The sequence below is a fragment of the Chamaea fasciata genome, unplaced genomic scaffold (genome assembly GCF_029207755.1).
Source record: "Chamaea fasciata isolate MVZ Bird 193981 ecotype frontalis unplaced genomic scaffold, bChaFas1.0.hap1 SCAF_20, whole genome shotgun sequence".
Lineage (NCBI taxonomy): Eukaryota > Metazoa > Chordata > Aves > Passeriformes > Sylviidae > Chamaea > Chamaea fasciata.
Genome location: NW_027094105.1, coordinates 3,372,746 through 3,395,513, shown reverse-complemented (window position 1 = coordinate 3,395,513; position 22,768 = coordinate 3,372,746). Strand labels below are relative to the sequence as shown.

General features: G+C 46.0%; 1 protein-coding gene across 1 annotated transcript in view; it reads right to left on the bottom strand.

The window, feature by feature from the left end:
• The window catches only part of PAPPA (pappalysin 1), a 174,535-nt gene that overhangs the window by 72,137 nt on the left and 79,630 nt on the right, over positions 1-22,768 (bottom strand). Inside the window, exons 8-9 of the mRNA XM_066201131.1 lie at positions 12,720-12,848; positions 11,045-11,136 (exon numbers count right to left, since the gene is read on the bottom strand). Of these exons, the coding sequence (XP_066057228.1) occupies positions 11,045-11,136; positions 12,720-12,848 (221 nt within the window). The remainder of the gene's footprint in view (positions 1-11,044; positions 11,137-12,719; positions 12,849-22,768) is intronic.

Below are 22,768 nucleotides of genomic sequence, written 5' to 3'. Positions count from 1 at the left end.
TGTCATTATGGTTTGATTTCATCACAGCCTCAGTGGATAACTTGTGTATGTGCATAAATGTAGGGAACTGTGCATTTGTCAGGCCAGAGATCCGAGCTGGTGAAAAGGAGCACAAGTCTGGAAGTGCTTCAGCTGTATGAGTGCAGCCCTGAATGAATATTCCCAGGGTGGCCAAATTTCTTGCCATTACATGTCTCATCTTAACATCTTCATTTGTCTGGGAGCCACCAAACATATACCCCACCCCTCAAAGAGCTTGGGGGAGTATTTCCCAGACAAGAGATGACAATGGCTCCAGGGGTGTCTGGGTGGATATGCTGATGGGCCCTAAGGCAGCCCAGCAGTGCTACCCCCATGGGGCTCATTTGTCCCTGGGAGAGCCATGCCCTGTGTCTGGCCAGCTCCAGGAATGGGTAGAATGAGAATGTCACTGTGATGGCCATGGAGACAAACTCTTGGTTCCCTCACCTTATCCTTCTGCGTCTCTTGTTCTGCTCCTCTCCCATGTCAAGGCATTAGTCAGGTCTCAGGACAGTAGGATGAAATTAATTGGCTTACCCACTATGTTCCAGTTTGAGCGAGAGGCCCAAAAGAAATCTCTGAGAAGTATTCAGCCCTAAAAAGACTGAGGTCAGCAATCCAAAATCCTCAAAAACAAATGCCAAACAGATGAAAATACGCATTTTTTGAAAAAAAAAAAAGTTTCTTTGTCATTTTATGAAAAGATGCTTATTTCTGTAAAAAGGGGGTGTAGGGAAGAAAGAAAAATACCTACCATGTTAAAAAGACCTGACCTTCAGCCTATAAACACATGCAGAGTCAGATATGCACACGTACAGTGGAACATCACCACCCTGCTGCACTCCCACGCTGACAGAAGTACTGACACACAAACACACTCCCTTTGCACGTCCCCGACTCAGCCACCCCCCCGTGCAAACACACACCCACAAAACTCACAGCCTAATTTTAGGCACATGCATTTAGACAGTGTTTCCCGGCCTTCCCAAATCACTGACTTCTTTTCACGACAGGCACTGAAGTAAGCACAACGTTTATAGAGCAACGTGCTCCTGCACTGGCTCCAAATGCTCCCTCCTAATGCGATGATAAACGTAATGGGCTTCTGATAAGATCATGTGTTTGGGATAAAAGAATACTCAAGACCTACTTCAGCCCAATGACTTAATTCATACCCACATGGAGGGGAAAGCAGCCTTTGAATAGCTGTGATCCTGGACAGTGTGTGATCCTAACAGAGGCTAATTTGTTCCTGATTATGCCTAAGACCCCAATAAATCTGTCTGCTCAGAGTCTGCAAAACCCGAGGGAGGAACTGAGCGGAGAGCCTGAGATGTCTGAATTAAATGGGGGCTGCCTAAATGATTAACCAAGTCCTGCTGAACTGCACTGTCATGAACCCTGGAGCTGTGCTGGCCCTGGAGAGGTACCCCATCCATGGGACAAACCATGCACAGAAGCTGAGAGATGAGGCACCCACTCGCCTTTGTGTGCTTTGAAAAATGATGAGGGAAACTGGCTTTACAACCCTGGTTACTTTTAAGGAAGATCTGTTGGTCTCATCACACAGTGTGCAGTGCTCTGCATTGAGGGGAGTACTGCTGAGAGAAGGGGAAGGCCTTTCCTGCCCATGAGCTTCCCAGTTCTGAGTGATGGCCAACAGGGGATTGGCATTAAATCCTTCCCAGACACAGACAAGGGCACTAACCTGCAACAGCCAGCTGTGGTGCATCACTGTGTGGGCTGCCAAAAATGAGCAGAGGTTCTTCCTTCAGGTGCTGAGGACCAGCTCTGACTCCAGATTCTTCTGGTGGTCTTGGATGATTGGCAGATTACTTGTTGAGCTTTACATTTTCATGAGCAAAGCAAAGAACAACCAGGCTGTTCCTTCCCAAAACTGCCCTCACAAAATAAAAACTAAGAGGCTTTTTTTTCCCTTTCTTCAGTGGTAGGAACAATGCTCAGTTATATTCATAGAGTCCTACAGGCTCAGAGCCAGAGACGAAAGTGTCAGGAGTGGTGTTTTACTAGGAATAAGTTGCTAATGGCTTTATTCCTAAAATGATGCAAAATGCTCTTTCTGTTCTTTTCTTAACTACTGTGACACAAAATGCATCTGTGTCCTTGGCAACATGAGCTAATTTTTGTCTCCACAGAGGTCCAGAGGCTCCCAAGACCTGGTGATGGTCACAGAGATTGGTCATGCATGACCTGCACTACGGACTGTGTTCATCAACACCATGGACTTCTCACTCCAAAGATGAATCTGATTTGAAGGAGATATGGAGGAAGGGAACATAAAGGATTTCTGATCTGTCCTCAAGGAAAAAATGACTTCAAAGAATTTAAAAGCAGTTGCCTGGAAATCCAGCTTAAATCTAGAACAGTAAAATGTATGCAGACATAGTACCTGGCAGCAGGAGAGAGCATCTCTGGGGGACTGAGAATGGATGCTAGAGGATGCTGAGCTGAACTCGGGGAACACATTTTCATTCAGGCAGCCCAAGCTCCTTTTCCCTTAGAAAGTTCTTACTGAAGGCAGAAAAACATTAGGGCCAAACCAAAGTTCCTGTCTTGCCCTTGTTTTGGGAAAAGGCAGGCTCCAGTTCAGCAAAGATTTCTGTGACATCTGGGAAACCCTGAAGGAGGCTCCGTGGCAGCATCAACCTGGAGAAGTGTGACTTGAGGAAACAAATTGGCAAGACCTGTTTTGCTAACTCCTGAAGTCAGGCTTTAGGATCCAAAATAATCTTGGGGCTCTTGTGTGCTGCACCAGAAAATGATGCAAACTCCCTCTCTCCTTGCTTCCTTAGCTGCCTGAGCACAGTGCAAGGGGCAGCTCTTTGAACTGAAATACAGATCCCTCTTCGGGGGTTCAGAAATGAAAGGACACCTGAGATAACACAGATGGTTTAGTGAGCACTGGGGAAGCACCTACCAGAGCAGATCTGGATAAGCAGGTAACTCTCCATCACTTTCACCAGTTTGAGGAGAAGCTGGAAAATCATCAGCAAAACGAGTGAAGCCTGATAGAGACCAGCCAGCAGACATGCAGGATATACACTTATCTGTGATAGGCAGCCTTCCACCTCATGAAATAAAGAAAAATGGGAGATAAAGAGATCCAATTCATAGCACAGGGCACATCCTCAAACAAGGCTTTGAATGTCCGAGCAGGGTCGTCAAAGTGCTGGGGACAGACACTGGGGACAGCTTCCTGTTTTCAGCCAGGACACAGTGATTGGCATCGGCATAGTCTTCTTTTGTGCAGTAACTACCATTTTTTTAAAAGGCCAGACAAAAAAAAGGAGTATTTTTAAGCTCAGCTGTTTACTTAGGGATGTTTCCAACTATAACAAGCCTCATGCCACATAACTATTTATCCAGAAAAAAAGAAGAAAGGGAAAAAATAAAGGGGGGGGGGGGGACAAAAACGCAGAAACATTGTCTCAGAGTAACAAATTCTTGGAAGAGAACAAGATTTGCATTTTAACCCCTGAAAGGTCTGTCCAGAGGTGTGCAGGCCTTCAGACACAGCAAAGGCCTAACCCCAGGCTCACCAAAGTCAGCAGCTTCTGCAGAAGCAGGGTTTTACCACCACGTCACTTAATCGGCATCTCCAGCACTGGTGTTTATGTTCACACAGAGGAGAAGAAATGTATCCAGAGGTTTCTGTCACAAAAAGGGGAAATAATTCCACTGCAGATCACATGAACTCGGTGGCTGAGTGACCGCAGAACCTGCTCCATTTATTTCTATGGGAGTTTCACCTTTGGCTTCAGTGGGAAGAGAGTGAAAAACATGGCCTGCTTCCAGGATATCTGCTAATCTCTTCTTTAATATTGAAGAAGGCAGAGACAGAGATATTTCCTGCTACAGTAAAATATGCAAGAGTTACTTTCCTTTCTGGATGTTGTGATTGAAAGGAGGAAAGCCATTAAATGGAGTTTGGGCAGACCTTTCTGAATAAAGTCACATATCAATAAATGGTGACGTCTTCCTCCAATGAAATAAAACAGACACCTTGGAAATGAAGGCAGCGTGGGTGTCGCAATCTACTGCGGAACATCCAGGGGCCTCACAGGAGGCTTTTTTTTCCGTGGAATATGACAATCATGTCTGAGCATCTCCTGAGCAGAGCAGGCAGGGATAATGCCTCTGTGGAGCACGGCTCCCTGGTAATTCAGCTGCTTCATGGAAATGCATTCCTGGGCGTGACTGGCTTTCTTTGTGTGGCAGGACTCGGCTCCTCGCTATGATATAGCAGTCAGAGCACCAGAATTATGCAATTGATCTGCCTGCTGCAGACAGATACAATTACAATTCCCTCTCAGAGCCCAGCACTGAAATTTGATATTTCACCTCCAAGAACATGAGTCTTTGTCATTTAAGAGAAAGGATATTTCCCTTGGCTGGCGGTGGTACAAGACCTTGTCTGAGCTATCACTGCCAAAGTGGCCATCCTCAACCCTGTCAACCAGGAATGGCCACCAGGACCCAACACAACCACCCCCAACCCTGCCAAGCAGCAATGGCCACCAGGACCCAACACAGCCATCCCCACCCTGGCAACCAGGTGTTTTTGTAAGAGCACTAACACATATGTTCTCTTCCCACCTCACCTTGTTTCCCTCCCTGGATGGTTGGATAAAGCAGTGCCAAGAAGATTTTGATATTACGCAGATTTATCAGCTTAACTTGGAATCTGTTCAACTGAAAGTTTTGAGGTTTCTGTCACACAAGGGAGTAACCATTATGACCTCGAGAAAGGTGGCCAACATGGCCCTTTGAGACACCTGACATGCTTGTTTGGGAGGAGGAACACAAGAGTAAAAACACAGAGGTGCCATTCCCTGGGGAAACAAAGTGCTTGTTTGGGCATGTGGTTGGAGGTTACTGCAAAGGAAGGCCTTGGGCTCAGCCTCATCCTCTGAGCACAGTTGTTGTTGAGTCACAGAGGATGTTCTAAGGATGGGAGCATGACCAGCTGTGGAAGCCTCTCAGATCCATGGAGAGTAATGTGTGAGGGATGCAACAAGCAGAGGAGTAATTCTCCTGCTGGACTTTCATTGTAGCTGTGTCCTAAAAACTAAAGCTGGATTGAGCTGGGTTGGAGTCACTGGCCTAGGGAAAAATGCAGGCAAATACCACTCCAGCCCACATTCTCCCCCACAAAAAAGCATCTGTCCTTTGTATTTTGCTGCCTGAGATGTCTGCTCTCTCTGCTCTGTGGCTCAGCTGGCCTTCCTAGGATTGCACTATTAATGATGACAGTCTGAAAATCACTTTAAGAGACTTTACGAGGATGCTGTGATTACTAACTTGCCAAATGAGTGCTTAGACATTTCAGAACATGCAGCCACATTCCCGCGAGCTGCAGGAAACAGTCAGCTTCAAAGTATTTGCCTTAAGCTGAGGGAGTCACACAAATATCATCTGAACAACCCCGGCCAGTAAATTCATGACTATTTGCCATGAAATTCTGCTATAGAATCTCAGCTGCTTTAACAACACCAACCCTCTTTCCCAAGCTCTTTGGTCAATGCTTTCACCTTATTGATGCCCTGGGAGATGCTGAGCTTCTCTTGCAAGGTGGCTCTGTTTCTCCCATGCTGTTGTTCTACTGAAAGCCCTCGGCGGGGTCAGCCAAGGCCTATTTAATGCTGGTGAAAGAAGGCAGAATCACCATTAGCTGCTGCATGGGGCCACGGTTTGGGCAGCCAAAGCTGTGTTCCTGTGCAGTAGTAGGAGGAAGGGAGGGGGAGAGGATGGGAGCGCTCTCAAAGCATGCCCACAATGAATATGGATGGTCATCCATCAATTTATTTTAAGCACATTACTTCTCTGTCAGAAAGGGAAAAAAGGAAAAAGAAAGAAAGGAAAGAAAAGACATATAAAATTAGGTTTGTGTCACTCATTTAACACTGCAATTTCCCCAGAGGATTATGCACCAAACAGAGATAGCAAGCTCATGAATATTAATCATTTCCCTGAATGCAATGCAGCCCGCCAAACAATAAGATTAGGGGAAAGTGCTATGCTTAATTTATGGATAATGGGAGAGGTAAAGGATAGAGCTCCCACAAAGGTAAGGCTCACAGCTGGAGGGAGAGGCCTCTGAGGAGGAGGAGGAAGACAGATCCAGATTTGTAAGGTAGCAGAAAAACATTTGGGGCCAAGCAGGAGCAAAAGAAAAGGTGTTTAAGGATCATTGTCAAATTAAAATCATACTTCTCCCTGAACAACCACTGGTGACTAATGTTTCAAGCATGCCAGAAATTGGTGGTAAATTCAAGAGCTAGATATATTTATTTTCTCTTTGCCTCTGCTCTGTGTCTTTTCTTTGTGTTTTATATCCCTGAGGCCCTGATCCCACACACCACTGAGATGTGTGTCTAACCTGAAACATTCCCATTCTTCAGGGTGACCACTCCCATCTGGAAGTCAGTGGAAGCGCTGCCCTGTTTTGCTGTAAAAAAAGGCTTTAGCCAAGAGTCCCTTATAAGCAAAGGAGATAAAGTATAGCTATAATAACACCAATAAGATGTGACTGAAAACCCCATAAATTGCCTGGCAAACTTAAGGGGAGATAGAAGTTCTGGAGCTACTTCCCAGCTGTGTTTCAATGTGTCTATCAGTCTTTACTCATCTCTTTTCATATTACTTTCTCTCCCCCTCCCTCCCTTTTTTATTGATCTCTGCATCTTTTTTATTATATCCTTCTCTTTCTTCAGCACTGGTGAGCTAAATCAATGCATAATGCACATCCCACTCCACAAAAGGAATGCAAATGAAAGCCGGGCTCTTTCTCAATGTCCCACATATATCTGGGTGTGCAGTGTTGGTGTGTGGGAGAGTGCACACCAAGGACAAGGTGCTCAGCTGTGCCTCAGACACCCATTTCTCAACACTCCGCTGGGAATGGATCAAGTGCTAAGCCCCGGGCTCCCACCACCGAGAATCATAACTCTTACAAATGGGGTCTGTTTTACACAGGACACATCGGGTGGGACTTGGCTGGGATCCGCGGTAACCGCAAAACTCAGTTTATCGTGGGAGTGATCAGGAGCAAGGTGAAAGGGAAGCAGCCCAGAGGTAGGGGAGTGCTGCATCAGTCACGGGGACACGGCTTTGAATCACCTGCCTCCCACAAATCAAAAGGCAAAGTGAAACTTTCCCCCGTGGGACCGAATTCTGGGTGGAAAAGATAAAAAATATGCAAAATCCACTACATGAAGCAGCTTGGGGAGGTGGGGGGGAGAAAAGGTAGAGATGATAAATTTCGCGACGGGGAAGGGCGAGAGTGCTGCAGAACTTAAAAAAAAAAACCTGAGCACTGCCAGATGCTTCCATTAATTAATTAATTAATCTCACTGTCACTCTTCAGCATGTTGCAGGAAGAAAATGCTATTAATCTTTTCTGTTTTCTGTTACTCGGCTTTGTGCTTAGAGAAGACCAGGACAGCCTGACAGTCAGACCACACAGTTTTCCTCCCTGCCTCCCTCCTGCCTTCCCCCGCTCCCCTCCTCCCTGGCAGAGCAGATTGATCCACTGTTATCTGATTAGAGTGGAAAGAAGGAGGAAAAACAAAAGCAAGGCAAAAAATAAAAAAGAAATTTAATTTTATTACAGGCACTGGTGCAAAGTGTCTTGAGAGCCTTGTGCCATTTAGTCAAAGGAAAGTTGGACCAATTAAAAAAGCCCATAAACCCCATGATCCTAAAAAGGCAAAAGGAGTGAGAGAGGCAAAGGGACACCTGCAAACGGGCTGCCTCCATCCCTGGAAATATCCAGAACACAGCTGAACATGACCCTGAGCAACATGCTCCAACTTTGAAGCTGGCTCTAACTTTGAAGTTGGCCCTCCTTGGACCAGAGACCTCCAGAGACTCCTCTGAACCTAAATTATTCTGTGATTCATGGCTCTGAATCTAAAGCCTGGTGGTGCTTGCGGGCTCTGTTGTATTTCTCTCCTACCAAGCGAGGTGACTTGCGTGGTCTCTGCTTTTGGAGGCAGGAGCCCACTTGGGCTTTGCCATCCAACCTCCTCCTCTGGAACCCGCCCACGACGCCCCTTCAGCCCCGTCTTTAGCAAACAAAACGTTCAGCGGCTCTTCCCAGCCACGTGGGACCCAATCCTGCAGACAATTTGTGACAGGCATTGCATTCACTGTTGTGGTTAGATTTGCTGAAGTCTAAAGAATGCCTTGTGGTAGTTCAGAAACATGCCTGGAAGAAAGCATTTGCAAGATCAAACCCTGAGGCCCCCGATTCAGCAAAGCCTCTGAACATGTGTTTGAGGCTCACTGAATTCTTTGGTGAAGGGGAGTGATTCCCGGGGCTCTGAAGAGCTACATAATACAACAAGAACATCACTGAAAAAATAACACTCTCTGAAATAACTGCTTGTTGTTCTACAGTATTATAACATGTGTTAGCCTTGTAAACATGGAAATAAATTACACTTATTTTTCTGTACTCCTCAAACGGGGACTGAAGAATTCTGTATTTTCCAGGAAAACACCCCGCCAGTATCAAAGGAGACTTTTGTTCAGCAAAAGGCAGAGGATTAGTTCTGACATTGTTAGATTGTGGAGAATGCTGAATTTCTGGTGGGTTTTTTTTTACTATTATTTATTATGTAATATGTACAGCAACTCACTTCCCTAACATCTTTATATTTTCTGGTGAGATTTTAATGCTTGATATACCAAGCAGAATATAAATCAGCACTGTTCATTTGTCTGAAAGACAAACTGGCAGTGTCTCCTTAGCTCTTGGGGTCATAATTCACGGTGGTCCAGCTACCACAAGAGCCAACAGGATGTGTTTCACAGGTATTAGCTCCTCCGAACCTGTCCTAGAGACCTGAAGGCAGTATCTGCCTGCAAACAGCAGTGGGGCTGCCCTCACAGACCCTGCACAAACACTGAGCCCATCACCACCACAGCAGTCACACCAGCACAACTGTAAAGTCACACAACCAAACATTTTTAAGGTCTCTGTTCCTGCACCTTCCCTTTGATTCAGCTAATTTGATTCATCTGAGTCCCTTTATTCAATATTTCACAAGGAATTTGATATCATTTGTTTTGTAATCCAGGATCTGTGCAAACCACAACCTTCCAAAGTCTGTGACAAACAAACAACATTTTTTTTTGCCCCTGGAATTCCCCTCTCTTTTCCAACACAAGCAAATCTGAAAACCCACTTCCTCTGTCATGGAGTAGAAAAATCTGTATGTTTTAGTTGCTTCATTTTGGCTGTCAGACAGCCTTGTCCCACACTCTCAGGAAGCCCTGTTGCTGCTCCTTGAACGTTGGATGGGGGATGAATGGTTGGATGACGGTGGCTGGATAATACAATGGGCTCCATGATCCTAAAGGTTTTCCCAGCATAACCAATTCCATGATTTTATGTACAAAGGCACGAAGCAGACTCTTGCATACCCCTGGAAGAACACCACTGTGTGGTCCAAGGCTTGGGACACCCCACTCTTTCTCCTCTCCATGGAAGTATTTGGAGCATTTTGCAGCTCCCACCCAGCCCACATCACCTGGTTCCCCGGAAAACTAATGGACACAGGGGAGGAACTGGGTCATGTCCTAATGTAACACTGGGATGTGGTCAAAGCACAAACCTGGACCAAGGAATGGTGATGCTGAGCAGGTTGATACAGACACATCCAGCCAGCACCAGCCCAAACCCTTGCTGGAACAGGCCTCACACTATGCCTGATGTCTGGGGAACCCAAAACATTTGAGTAAATGTTTATTCCACTTTCAAAATATTATGACTAAAATATTTCAATGCTTGAAGCTCTAAGGCAGCAAGTTACTGGAGACACAAATGTAGCTTCAAGACCACCAGTTGTCACAATTAGTCTCGGCCATAAATATACCTGATTTCAATAGAAGTATTTACATATGTAAATAAGTACATGACCAAATCAGGCCTCAAGTCTCACGGTGTGGGATGCTGATGTGGAAATGTAGCTGTTCTGATGAGCCGAGCAGTCCCCAGTTTACCACCCAACGGAAACATGATGCCTGTGAGGTCCACTTTATGTTGCTCCAGGCACAAGAGATAATGGTCAAACCGCCAAAAAGAGCAAATTTCAGACTTGCCAACATTACGTTATCTGCTGAGGACCGATGCCCTGAGCTGAAAGCACAGGATGACTTCATGGGACAGAGTGTTTGCTTGGGCAGTCCAGATAAGACATCTCATAAAATGTCTTGAGAAGAAGCCGACCCTTTACAAACATTAACTTTGGTTCCTGAAGCTCGGCATGTTTTGTTCTTTCTCAGACCTCACAGATCCCTGGGTGGAAAAAGCAACCCCACAACGTGGGGCTACTCCACAGAAGGTGCAGTGTAAATTGGTCCCCATTTCCCTTCTCTGTCCCCAGCATTCCTAGAGAGTTTAATAAATATGTAAAGCTTGAAACTGCAGCCCCGATAGCTCGAGCATCTTCCGGCCATTGTGCTTACAGGTTTTGCTAATCAGAGCAAACCAGGCTTGCAAATGAAATCTGATTAAGTAGTTTTCACCTCTGAAAAAGGGGATTAGCCAGACCTTTGATCCTCAGATATTGATTTGCAACTCAAAGGAGGTGTGACCTCAGCTGGACTTGCTTCTGGTCTCAGTCCCTTCCCCTTTCACTCCTCCTCCTGTTTACCAGAAAAAATCAGTTCATGTCTTCTCACGTAGTCAGATCTAAAGCCTATTGAAACCAGTGGAAAACCACCCACTGACTTCAATGGGCTTTGGATCAGTCCCACAATGGCTGACTTAGCCCTAAGTCCTGGGCTGTTTCAAAGCCAGCAGAACCAATTTCCCATCAAAATGACCAGAAGCTGGGAAGATATGTTCACCTTTCAAACCTACAAATTCCACCTTTTTTCTCTCTCCCATGACAACTCTTCAGCTGGAAATGCTGAAAGTACTGCTGTTTTTTCCCCTGCACTGTGCACAGGGTTGTTGCCCACCATGGGTGGAAGGGCTCAGAGCTGGACTTACCGATGCAATTAAAGGACAGCTCCTGCAGGCAGAACAGGGAACAACCATCACCGTTTATCTTGTTCATGTCATCACATTCTTCCCCCAGTTCTCTGCAGGCAGGGCACACACATGCAAAAAGCAAAGTAGCATGAACCTGATGGTCTGTGCGACCCCTCTGGAGAACCCCAAAGCCCTGGGTACAGCAGCTTTGTGTGCCCACCCCAAAAATGCCTCTCCCTTCCTCCTCGAAGGGAGGACTTCCATCATTCCTGGCTCATAGGCTCGCCTGGCCAGTTCTCTCCTGCACATGTGGATACCACTTGCTGTTCTCTGATGAGGATATGAGCAACTTCCTTCATAGCTGGTGTGGCTGTAGCTCAGCAGGTGGGGAAAAAAAGAACAGGGATCTCTGAAACTCTTTGTATTAAATCTGGAAGGGCCAGACTGTGACCCCAGCATGGGAATAACAAGGCATAAAGCCTGGAGCTGGGCTGTTCCAGGTGGCAGCACACGGAGGAGAGCAGCCAACAGGGAGCAGGGGGTGTTGGGGATGGAGTCCTGCCTCATGCCAACCTGCCCAGCTGCGGCAGCGTGTGGGGAGAAGAGTGGGAACCAGATGAGAAAGGGGCTGCCACAGCTGCAAGTGGGGCCACAACCAACCAAGCTGTGACACAGTCTGGTTCCTGCTCGCTCCTGAGGCAGCTCAGCTATTGTTTGACACTTGCTGCAAAGCCACAAGTGATGTTTGAGGAATGTGCAAACATAACAGTAGCAGAAAAGTTATGTAAAGCAAAATTAATCTGTCTTTCTCCACCTCTCTTTCCAGGATTGCCCTGGATTCATATGTTGTTTGATTGTTTTCTTTGCTTTCCTTGCCTGTTGGGCCTCTTCCTGCAAATATTTGCTGCCAGGTATATCATCTGACAGAGTTGTGCTGTGTGATTGCTGATCAGCATTATTTCAAGCAAATAACACTGGCTGGATTAAGCACTTGCTTGTTGTTACTTCCATAGTTTAAATAATTAAATTACCTAATGCCAGGAAGCTTTGAAGCAGCAGCCTTAAGGGCCAACATAGTAAAAGAATAAACTCTAACATAGTTGTGAAGGATTGTTTTACATTTTCAGTGGCCTGGGGACTGGTGAGAGAGGGGAGCTGATTGAGAACACGCAGCTCCCAGCACTCTCCCGCAGAGGCCAAATCTACCACCTCCAAATGCATCCCAGCTCTGGTGGTCAGTCAAAAGAAGGGGTTGCACCAGGAGCTTGTCCCCAGCACGTGGCAGGGTTTTACCCAGCTGCCACACACATGGGACAGCACATCTGAGGACAGCATCGAAGGCTGTGTGGATTTTTCCAGCACCAGGTCTGTGTAGGAAATGTCGTATACGTGTATAAAGATAGGGATACACGGGCAAACAGCACAAACAGCACAGAGCCTCCGTGCCTATCGATCCTGCAGTCTGGACTCCATTATCTGTATCTCTGTCTGTATCTCCTGGTGCCAGGAGAGAAGGGCCTATATTACAATTAAATGTCATCATCCCAGTAATCATTGAGCACGTGAGTCATTATCTACAGATGAGAGCCAGCCTAACCTAAGGAGACATCAGAGGTCATCAGTTCCTTCCTAGTCTCAGATTCTGGCTGAGGAGGTGTGCCCAGGTTTATCTGTTTGCTCGCTTCAGACTTACATTTGGATAATCCCATCTCCACAGTATCCACTCCCAGAGATGTAAACGAGGGCGGGAGAAGGCTCGCTCTCCTCCATCCCAGACACAATCACCACCTGGTATCTGTACGTGGTCCTGTCGCTCAGCTCCCTGCCAGACAAAAGGAAAGTCAGACATTCATACAACAAAGGCAGCAGCAGCAAAGGGCAGAGAAAGAGGGACTGGAGCAGGGTCTGGCAGCCAAAAAAGCAAGGTATGGTTCAATCAGCCCCTCACAGCATTCCTACCTTGTTTTGATGGGAATAATTTTTGGTTGGGTGTCTTTATTTTGTGAGCACAATAAGCACTACATTTGTCTATGCTTGATTTTTGCACGGCTCAGAAATAGATGCAGCTCTTGACCACCTGACAGCTAAACCATTTTCTGATAAAAAACATGCATTTTGGTGAGTTGCTGCTCGTGTCTCCACCTGCTGCAGAGATGGCTTTGCACTGACACCGTGGCAGTGCCAACCCTCACCGTGAGCAATGGCAAACACTGGGAGCATCACCAACAATCAACAGTACTTCACCACCTGAGGAACCAGATCTGTGCCTCACTATATTCAGCCTTGGGCACTTCTGCTCCACGTCAGGGACAGTGCTACCAGCGAGTCTGTGCCACAGTTCATTTAAAATGCCCTGTTACCCATTATTATTGTAAATACTCATTATTTCCTAAACAGCCCTGAGCTCAATCCAGCTGCACCTGGAGCCAGTGGGAATGTGATGATTAGTGTAAGCTGAGGGTGTCTCAGTGATGGACAAATAAGTTATCCACTTCACATATGGGCATTAAAACAGTAAGTTACAAAGATGGTTTCTTCCAGAGCAAAAAATAGGATCCACAGCACAGGATCAGGGTATTAGCATTGAAATATTCACAGAAAGAATTAGCAAACTGTTACAGATTTATGCAAAGCCATAATTACCTAAAACCTGTGCATCTGTAAATGAGGAATAATATTTTTCATATGCAATATGGGAATAATATAAGTCTAATAAAAATGTTTAGCTCTTTCACAACGTCTTTTACACTATCAGGACTCAAAACTTTCCCCAAAGAAACTCGCTAAGGTTGTCCCCATTGTGCCGATTTGTAAAGCCATGGAGTGGCCAAGGCAGAATGAGATTTGCTCAAAGTCATCAATCAGGTTAATTGCAGAGCAGGAAAGGCAACCCAACTCTTCCCCAACCCTGCCAGTCCTCTGCTCACTGCACTCACATTGCCCCAATTACTGACAGCAATATACATGGCTTTTTGTCACAGGAACTTGGTCAAAAAGCATCTACTAATGAAGTGTGTACTACGGGGAGATAAATCTACTACACAGAGCAGCAAAGCCATTCAAGTGGACATCAATGAGTTACTGAAATCTTCAGGTTTGCGAAATAAGTATCTCCTTACAACATTCATTAAATTAACAAGCATGACTTAAACTGCAATATCCCACATTATATTTTACAACAAAGCTGTTTCTCATGGATACTGTGCCTGCAAAATAACTGGCATTCGATGAATTGCACGCCAACAGCACTGGGTCTGACTCTTTGTTACTGCACATGGCAGTGGAATGGGACTGAAACTTAGTGGAAGGGAAACAGAATTGGCTTTCTCCTTCCTTCTGTACCTCATTCCTGTCAGCAACAGTCCATGGCTCCTGTTAGCTAAATTTGAGAGTTCGTGTAGCACAAACAGTATCTTAATTCACCTACAGGCTGGGGAGATGCCTACCCAGATATTGGTAAGACTGTTTATTCAATCAAAGTGAAAAGTTTCAAACTTCTGCCCCTTGGGAATTGTTTAAAGCAAATTGGTTTTTTTCTGGGAAAAAAAAGGAAGAAAGAAAAAAAAAAAAGAATTATATGAAGTAACTAAAGTGGCCAAACACACACAGTAGTAAAATAATGAGGGTTTTCCTTTAGATTTCACTCCCAGATAAATCCCCTTACTGAGATGGGAGGTTTCTCATATATACTGATGAAATCAAAGCATGGCCAAGCTTTGATTATTAAAGAGCATTTATTTCTCAAGCTCTGTCTCAAAACCATCTCACAACTATTTGTAAAATATTTAAGATTAACAAGTACACTTGCAGAAATGTAGATTTTGTCACTGGGGATCTGCCAACCACAAAGAAAGATTCAATTTTTTGTAAATGGTAACAAATGAACAGTTGGGGCAGCTACAAAATAAATAAAGCCGCGCTGCTTTCTGATGCACTGAGATCACGGTCACTGAGTGCAAAATAGGAGTTTGAAGATTCTGACTTTTGGTGTGATTTCCACCAATACCTCCCTGTAGAGCAATGGCAGGCTTGGGACTAGGTCTCCATAGGGGCCAATCCTCCCCATCCTCATCCCAAATTCCCTTCTGAGCAACTTGAAGCTTCACAGTCTTGCCTGCACTGGGGGACAACAGGGTGTGACATCCAGGGCAGCACCACCAAACCAGCTGTGCCCAGAGGAGCTCAGAAATGGGATGTCTGCTCCAGAGGGGCTCTTCAGCACCACACAGGCAAAGCTGAAGATGTGGCTGGACTGGAGCACCAAAAACTTCCTTAGACACTAAACTGAAGCCATCATGTATTCAAGTAACCCTGGCCTGACACAACGAGTGACAAAAAGCTGACTGAACTGGATATGGCATTTCACGATTCAACAACTGGAACGTGAGATACTCATAGCCTCCTGAACTGTAAATGTGTCATATTGGCAGCCACTGAGAGTTTTAGTATTTCTTCACAGTGCCCACATTTTGGAGAAATATAGCTGCTAAAGGGACAATATGTGCAGTAATCCAGTCCCATAGTGAGGGAGGGAGGGAGGGAGGAATGCAAGAACAGGGAGAGGAAGGGTTTATTCCCTCTCTATCATTATAGGATACCAAGGTCGATAATACAGACAGTATCTGGAGATGTCAGCAAGACAAGCTGTGCTCCAAGTGGTGATAAAAGTGTGATTTTTGTCCATTTATTTCCTCTCCCTCCTTCCCTGGATGGAACAAGTGCCAGCAACAAGGGGCACTTTCCACTCCGCTGCCGGGCAGGACCCAGCGCACGGCAGCTTCCTAAGATGCTGCTTAAGGAAGTGAGAGAGAAGAACATCTTTAACATCAAGGATGTGAACAAACACTCCTCAAATGAGTATCTATGGTCTTTTAATGACCTTTTCTAGGACTGAGTAAGCCGCATTGATCACTGCAGCTTCCGCCTGTGGGGAGGCAGCCTTATTAAAAAGCAATGACTCAAGCCCTCTGCTTAGAGGGGGAATTAGGACGTGCCGTGTGAAATACCACGAGGGCAACTTTCCTGTCTGTTGTGGCAAGTGACGGATCCAGGGTCAGGAATAGAGAACCCTCTAATTCTTTTCCTGTTTTTACTGGGGAGGCTGGGCAGTTGACTTAATCTTGGTCTCTCTTTCTCCCCCAGGTGAGGGACCTCTGGTCTCTGTTTGTGTGTTCCTGGAAAACGTAACAGGAAGAGTTATACCTGTGGGAAGTTGTTTTTTTACTCAGACCAAGGTGGGTTTAAAGGATCATTGAATTTACAGAAGAAACACTCATGTCCTTGAGTTCCAGCAGACCTGCAAGGGCTGACTCTGCCCCAACCACATCTGCTCTGTGCACACTGTAGGGTTTCAGCATCTGAGGACACACTCGAGATGCAGTGAAAGCATTGAGGGAAAGCAGACATCCCACACCTCTTTTCCTACTACCACGGCATATATGTTTTCCCTGCTACAAATAACAGCAGGAGGGTTTCTTATACAGCAAAGACTGGTTTCCAACAGAATTGAAGATATCCTCAATGATGAGCCCAACTTCTGCCCTATGAAAAGACATATGGTGAGACAGCAATGAAAGCAGACAGTGTTCCTCTTATTTAAGGACAAGATGAGACAGGCTTAAGCATCCCCAATTAAATTACAGCTGTCACAGCCAGTGTCATGTGAAACAGGCAAATTCAACACCTGAAGTGTCCTCATGAAGGACCCATCTGTCTTTGACCTTAAACGGCCACCAAATGCTTGAGACAAAAGATGACATTTCCTTGCCATCTCTCCGCAGCCCAGAATGAGCCCTGGTCTGCTGGTGACAGCCCTGTTTCCCTCTAACACTGTCACCTTTGCTCTTCTTCTCTAGCAAGGAAGCCTTGCTGAGCAAAACAGGAAATCTGCTGGCAGCAAACAGCATCAACCCCACATCTTCCCTCCTTGCAACACTTTAAATCAGCTGCCAGGCTGGACTGAATTAAAACCACAAACAGAAGATCTGAAGGTCTACACCATCCCTTGTCCTGTCGGATGCAGCCTGGAGCTGTCCGGTCTGTCCCCACAGGCTGCTCACAGCCTCAAAAAGTGCCAGCTCCAGAGGTCCTGAATTACCCCAAATATCCACTAACACCACGGTGTTTACAGGTTTCACTATCCTCAGGTGCTCCAAAAGCAACTGATAGAGTAAGCCAGGGGGAGGAGGTCACTTTAGGACAACCCAAACAGATCTGCTCCCCAACTTCCATCCTTTTCCCTTCATTGCCACTGACTGCACAAATACAACTGTTTTCTTCTTCTTCTCTCCTCTCGCACACGCTCCCCCTTGCTCTGCCTTTTTTTTAATAAAAAATGGCATGAGAAGCATGGCAGAAGATAATGAAGAGAATTCCTGCCTGGCTCTGCAGTCAGGAGAGAGGAGGGGTGGGATGCTGTAAACACATGAGGGACGTCAAAAATCCCGAGCTCTTGCGCTGGGCTGTTATTTCAGCTGTGGTCCGAGCTCTCCCTGTTTGGATAAGCCCAGCAACATGAACATGGCAGGTGCAAAGGCCTCAAAACAACTCTCTTGCCTCTCTCTCAGATACTGAGCTGACTCAGAAGACACAAATGCCAAAGAAACAGCCCTGGAGAGGCTTTTCTCTCTCTCTCTGTCTCTTTCTCTCTGAGGAGAGAGGTGCCAACAGGGGCCACAGGTTTGTTCTGTGCCCTCCAGCTTTTTTATGATTTGTTTACAAGCACAGGAAAACAGGGTAGTTGGAGCACTAAATGAACATTCAGGAGGCTGGGGGCTGTATGGTTGATTTCTGTTCCCAAATTCAACTTTAATCTGAACTGGGTGTTTCCGAGGAAAGAATGATGGAGCAGCCAACAGCCTGAACAGATAATCTCAGCTGAACACTCGGTGGGTACGTTCTGTACCAGCAGGACTCTGTGCTTTCCAAAGCCCAGACTCAACTTTTGTTTCTGGCTGTGTCAGAAAGTTTAACTAACACCTAAACCAGCCACCTTGCCCACTTATGCAATAACCCATGGGCTTGGGACTGAAGTCAGAGGTTAACGGATCCAACGTATTAGTAAAGGAAAATATCCTTTGATCCTTGGAGTGTTTCTAGGAACCAAAGCCACCACCAACTCTCCTATTCACCACAAATTCAAACCAGGCAATTAGTCTGCAGCTCTGCTCTCACTTCCATTGCTGTAAATCTCAGGTAACTCAGCAAAACACTTCAGGTTCAAACCACTGCAATTCAGCTGCTCATCTGTCCCTCTGAGGTGCATTTGTGGCTCCATGCCTGCACAAGATGCCGTGGGGCAAGATTATGTCTGCCTGTAGCACCTCTGCTATGAAACCCAGGTCCTGTTTGGGACCTTAAACACATTTGATTTTGAACTTTTTTTTTTTTTTTTTTTTTTTTTTTTTTTTTTTTAACACATACTGCTCTCCATCTTTCACGCAAGGACTGTTAAGTTTCGTACAGAGCGAACCTATAGACATATATGCACCTGATTAACTCCTGCAGACTTTGACATAATCCTCCAAGCACTGCTACTAGTTTAAAACAAAGCAGCATATTTAATAAAATAAACAACAAAGTTTGCAGCCAAGGCCTTAAAGATAGCTCTTTAAAAAAAAAAAACAACACCAAAAACCACAAAAATATTGTCAAGCCACAATTTTCTCCTCTCATGTTTAACAACAACAAAAATATGAATTTTTAAGGTGGCTGATATAAATGGACAATCTCACTGAGATTAGGTTACAAATCCTGGGATAAAGTAAATCCTTGAGGCCCTGGGCCTCACATGGGTGTTTGCACTAGACAGGCAATTTCACGGCAGCACACAGGTTAAGTGTCAGAGCACCTGGTTGCTATTAGAAGCAGGGAAGGAAGGAAAAAAAAAAAATCTGTCGCGTTTTCTTCTTCACTGCTGCACTCAGACCCTGAGTGAGACGGGAGCACTTCCCAGTGTGAGGCTCAGATGTGGACACCACAGGAGGGGAGGCTGGTGTGGTTTAGCTGAGGGAGGAAAAACTGGGGACACGAAATGCAGAAACCCCTATTTCCAATTGGCAGAAGCCAGCAGTTCTCCGTTGATTTCGAGGGAATGATGCCAATATCCTCCACCTGAGGACAGTGCTGTGGTGTCCCGGTGCAGCAGGGAGAAAGCAGTAACACAGCCAGCAGGCAGGCTGGGACAGGAGCACTGCTGCCAAGGCCAGCACTGTCACTGACAAGCTGTGCCTGTTGCAGCGTGCCTCTCTGTGAGCACTCTGGTTTCTGACACCCTGAACCACGTCCCAGCTGTGACATGCTGTGCCCATGCAGGACCGCCAGCATCCCCCTGGTTTCACCACCGGGGAGGAGAAGTGCCTGATGCACACCCTGCCCACCACACCCTGGGATACAACAGCCACCCCTCACCTTTTGGAGTATCGCTAAGACAGGAAGCACTTCAGCTGCTGCCCTCAGCCCTGTGCCAGTCCTGGACAGAATTCTTCCCAGTTTAGAGTGGTCAGCTTGGCAGAATAATCTTCTTCACCTTCTCTGAATCCAAACCTGACTTCTTGGATTTATTTTCAACAGGCCTGAGCTAAGACCTGATTTTCAGAACTCAATACCCTCCTGTTTCCCTGTAATCCCACCAAAATGGTGAACAGAGCCACGGGAGCAAACACTGGCAGTGTCTGATCTGTAGGCTCCCGGAGCCAGTGGAAGTTATTTTGTGCATTTTCAGTAGAGCTTAGGTTGGGCCCCAAGTGAACACAGATGTTTGCAGTGTTCTCTGGTTTCACATCCCCCATCCCACCTCACCAAGACCTATTTTGGGGGGGTCCAGACAGGAGGGCTGTGGCCCTCCTGCTCCTCAGGAGGAGGGAGGGATAACAGACAGGGATGTGCTGTCACACCCAGAGCAGAGCACAGACATGGGTGAGGAGATGAGGCAACTCTTCCAGAGCAACATTTTGTCATTTCCCTCCTCAGGGGTTCTGTGTTTTGCCTTAAGCCACTGCAGATTATGAGAAATCCTACTGGCTGGTCTCCAGTGGGATCTCTAATGGTTTAATAACTGAACATTACTGAGCATACTTCCACTAGCCTCTTCCTAAAATCCCATCATGAGCTAATTTCCTCTATTGTCATTACATTTGCAACTGGTCTTACAGTTTAAAAAAAAAAAATCCTGTACCACTGTGAATAAATGATCCGGTTTACTGCACTGGGCTTTCAGGGGCTGATAATTTGGGGTATCAAATTCCAGGCACCGTCTCTGAGGTGCAATTTTAAAAGAAGAAGAAGCTTTCTTTCTACCTTGCTCTTCTTATCGCAAGAGTACCAGGAAAATGCTGAAATTGGGATATCAGCACAGAGATGCCCAATGTCACCATTCATTTAAGGAGATCCTGACCAAAACAGACTGAGAGAAATTTGGGTGAAACGATCACAAGATGGGTGCCTTGGGCCTGCAGCAGGATCAGCAGGTTGTATGCCATGCAGCGATACATCTGAAATCATGGAATTACAGCATGGTTTTGGTTGGAGGGGACCTTAAAACTCATTTCACTTCAACTCTTCCACTAGACTAAATTGCTCAGGGCCATGTCCAGCATAGCCTGGACACACTTTTCTCTTGTTTGTCTGCAGACCCTGCAAGATACAAAGGACAGCACAGGTATTTCAGTCTGAGTGCAGCGTTCTTTCCAAATCTTTGCCTGCTTGAGTGTAGATTCAAATTTATCAAAGACTTGGAATGCATTTCCTAGGAAAATATATTAAAATAAAATGCCCAGGAAATGATCAGGCCAATAGTTCAGCAAAAGTAGCTGAGAAAAGCTGTATTGGCTGACTGATAAAAAGGTAGGTAACACATTTCTGCTACTTCTGTGGTATTTGAGGCTCACTCCAAGTTTTACAAGAGAGTTATTTTTAAATTGTTGCATAACACATGTCTGCCCAATATTTCTTTCCTCAATCAAGCAAAGAAAATGCATTTGTTATTCCTGGGAGATTTCTGGTGCTTCTTATCTTATTTAGAGCCCAAAATAAAGATGCACACAAGAAGGCAAACATCAGAGAGAAGTTATTATCCATGAGATAATGCACAGCCTAATTTACCACATATCTGAGATTGTTTCACCGGCAATAAATTATTTTGCCCAGCAGGAAAAGTCCTGTTTGACCTTTTTTTTTTTTTTTTTTTTTTTTTCTTTTTTTCTTTATTTTTTTTTTCCCTCCTGCAGCTGAAAACTCTGCGACTACTTCTGGGTCATGAGTTTAAATTCCACCCTGGCTGGGTGTGATTAAATATATCAATTTCTAATAGTATCTATTTGGATAATAATAGGACAGCTGTTAATGTTCACTTTTTTAGGGACACTGGGACATGGCTAAGTTGTAGTCTACAGGTTGATTTCTCTGCAGCCTCTATGTATTGCCCAAGAGGTACTTTGGAGATGGGAGTCCAATGTAGCAGCAGTCCTTGGGGAGCCCCTGGCTGGAGCAGAGCTGATCCCAATGCCAAGTGTCACTCCCCAGATGGGGAAATCCCTCTTTCCTGAAATATTTTATTTAGTAGTGGTGGCTGTGGGGCATTCAGGGCAATCCCATGTTTCAAAGACAGACCCAGGCTGAAGAATTCCTCTGGGCTGCCTTGTGCTGGGATCACCACCCCATAAAGATATCCACCCACCCTTACTACCTTTATTCTTGCATCATGTGCAGCCGAGCCAGAACAGGAGCTGGGGATCCTGTCAAGTGCCAGCTTTAGTTACAGCGTTACGTAAGAAACCACAACAGCGAGGAACCACAAATCTATCACTACAGCTGGCACCAAACGGCCTCCCTGCACAGGCTGAGCGGAAAAGCTGCCTCCTGAATGGGCAAAGAGTTTCAAATTGTTCTCTCTCCCCTCCAGGGCAGGGTTAAGGCAATTTGGCAGAGGGTGGTAGGGGAAAAAATTGCTCTACCTGCTCTGTGTGTGAGGTCAGGAAGCAGGTTTTCTACTTCTGCAAAGATAACCTGGCACCTTTAATGAAGAAAGCAGGGAAGAAGAAAAGCCATCAGAATGTGGCTTCCAGCTGTCAAATCACATCAGCCAAGTGGAGATGCATCACCCCTGAGAGCAGCAGCACCACTGGCCCCCAACACTTCATTGGGAGCTCTTTGGATGAAGGCACTTTGTGTATTTCCTCTGTGAAACACCCAGCACGCTACTGGCAGCTATAAATAATAACAACCGCTACCTGGGGATTTAACAGCACGGCACATGAAGGAGAGAGGCAGGAACAGGAGATGCAACAGAAGCAGTTTTTACCTTTTTTTCCTCTTCCTGGCTCACTGAGCCCTCGGTGCAGAGCAGGGCTGTGTGCTCCTACCTGGCACAGGGAGCAGCATCAGTCACCCCGGTGCCTCCCTGCCCAGACCCCTGCAAGCCACAGGTGAGGCCCCACTGCTGGGAAAGGAAAGAATTTCCCCAGAGGGTGTTGGCAGTGGAGTTGCTACAGGGTGGAGGAGTCTCCTTCCCACGGCATGTCACCTCTGTTAGTGTCAGGTGAACCTGTGACCAGTTTCCTGCTGCTGGGAGGGAAGGTGTGGGACAGGCAGTTGTCCCATATTTTTCTGTTCTTTCATCATGGGGGGTTTCCAAGTTCATTAAGCAGGAACAGGGGAATCTTTACTGTCTGCATGAGGAAGGAGCTGGTGACACAGCCAAGGCCAGGCATGGCCTCAGAGCAGCATAGGGACAATGCCAGCCCC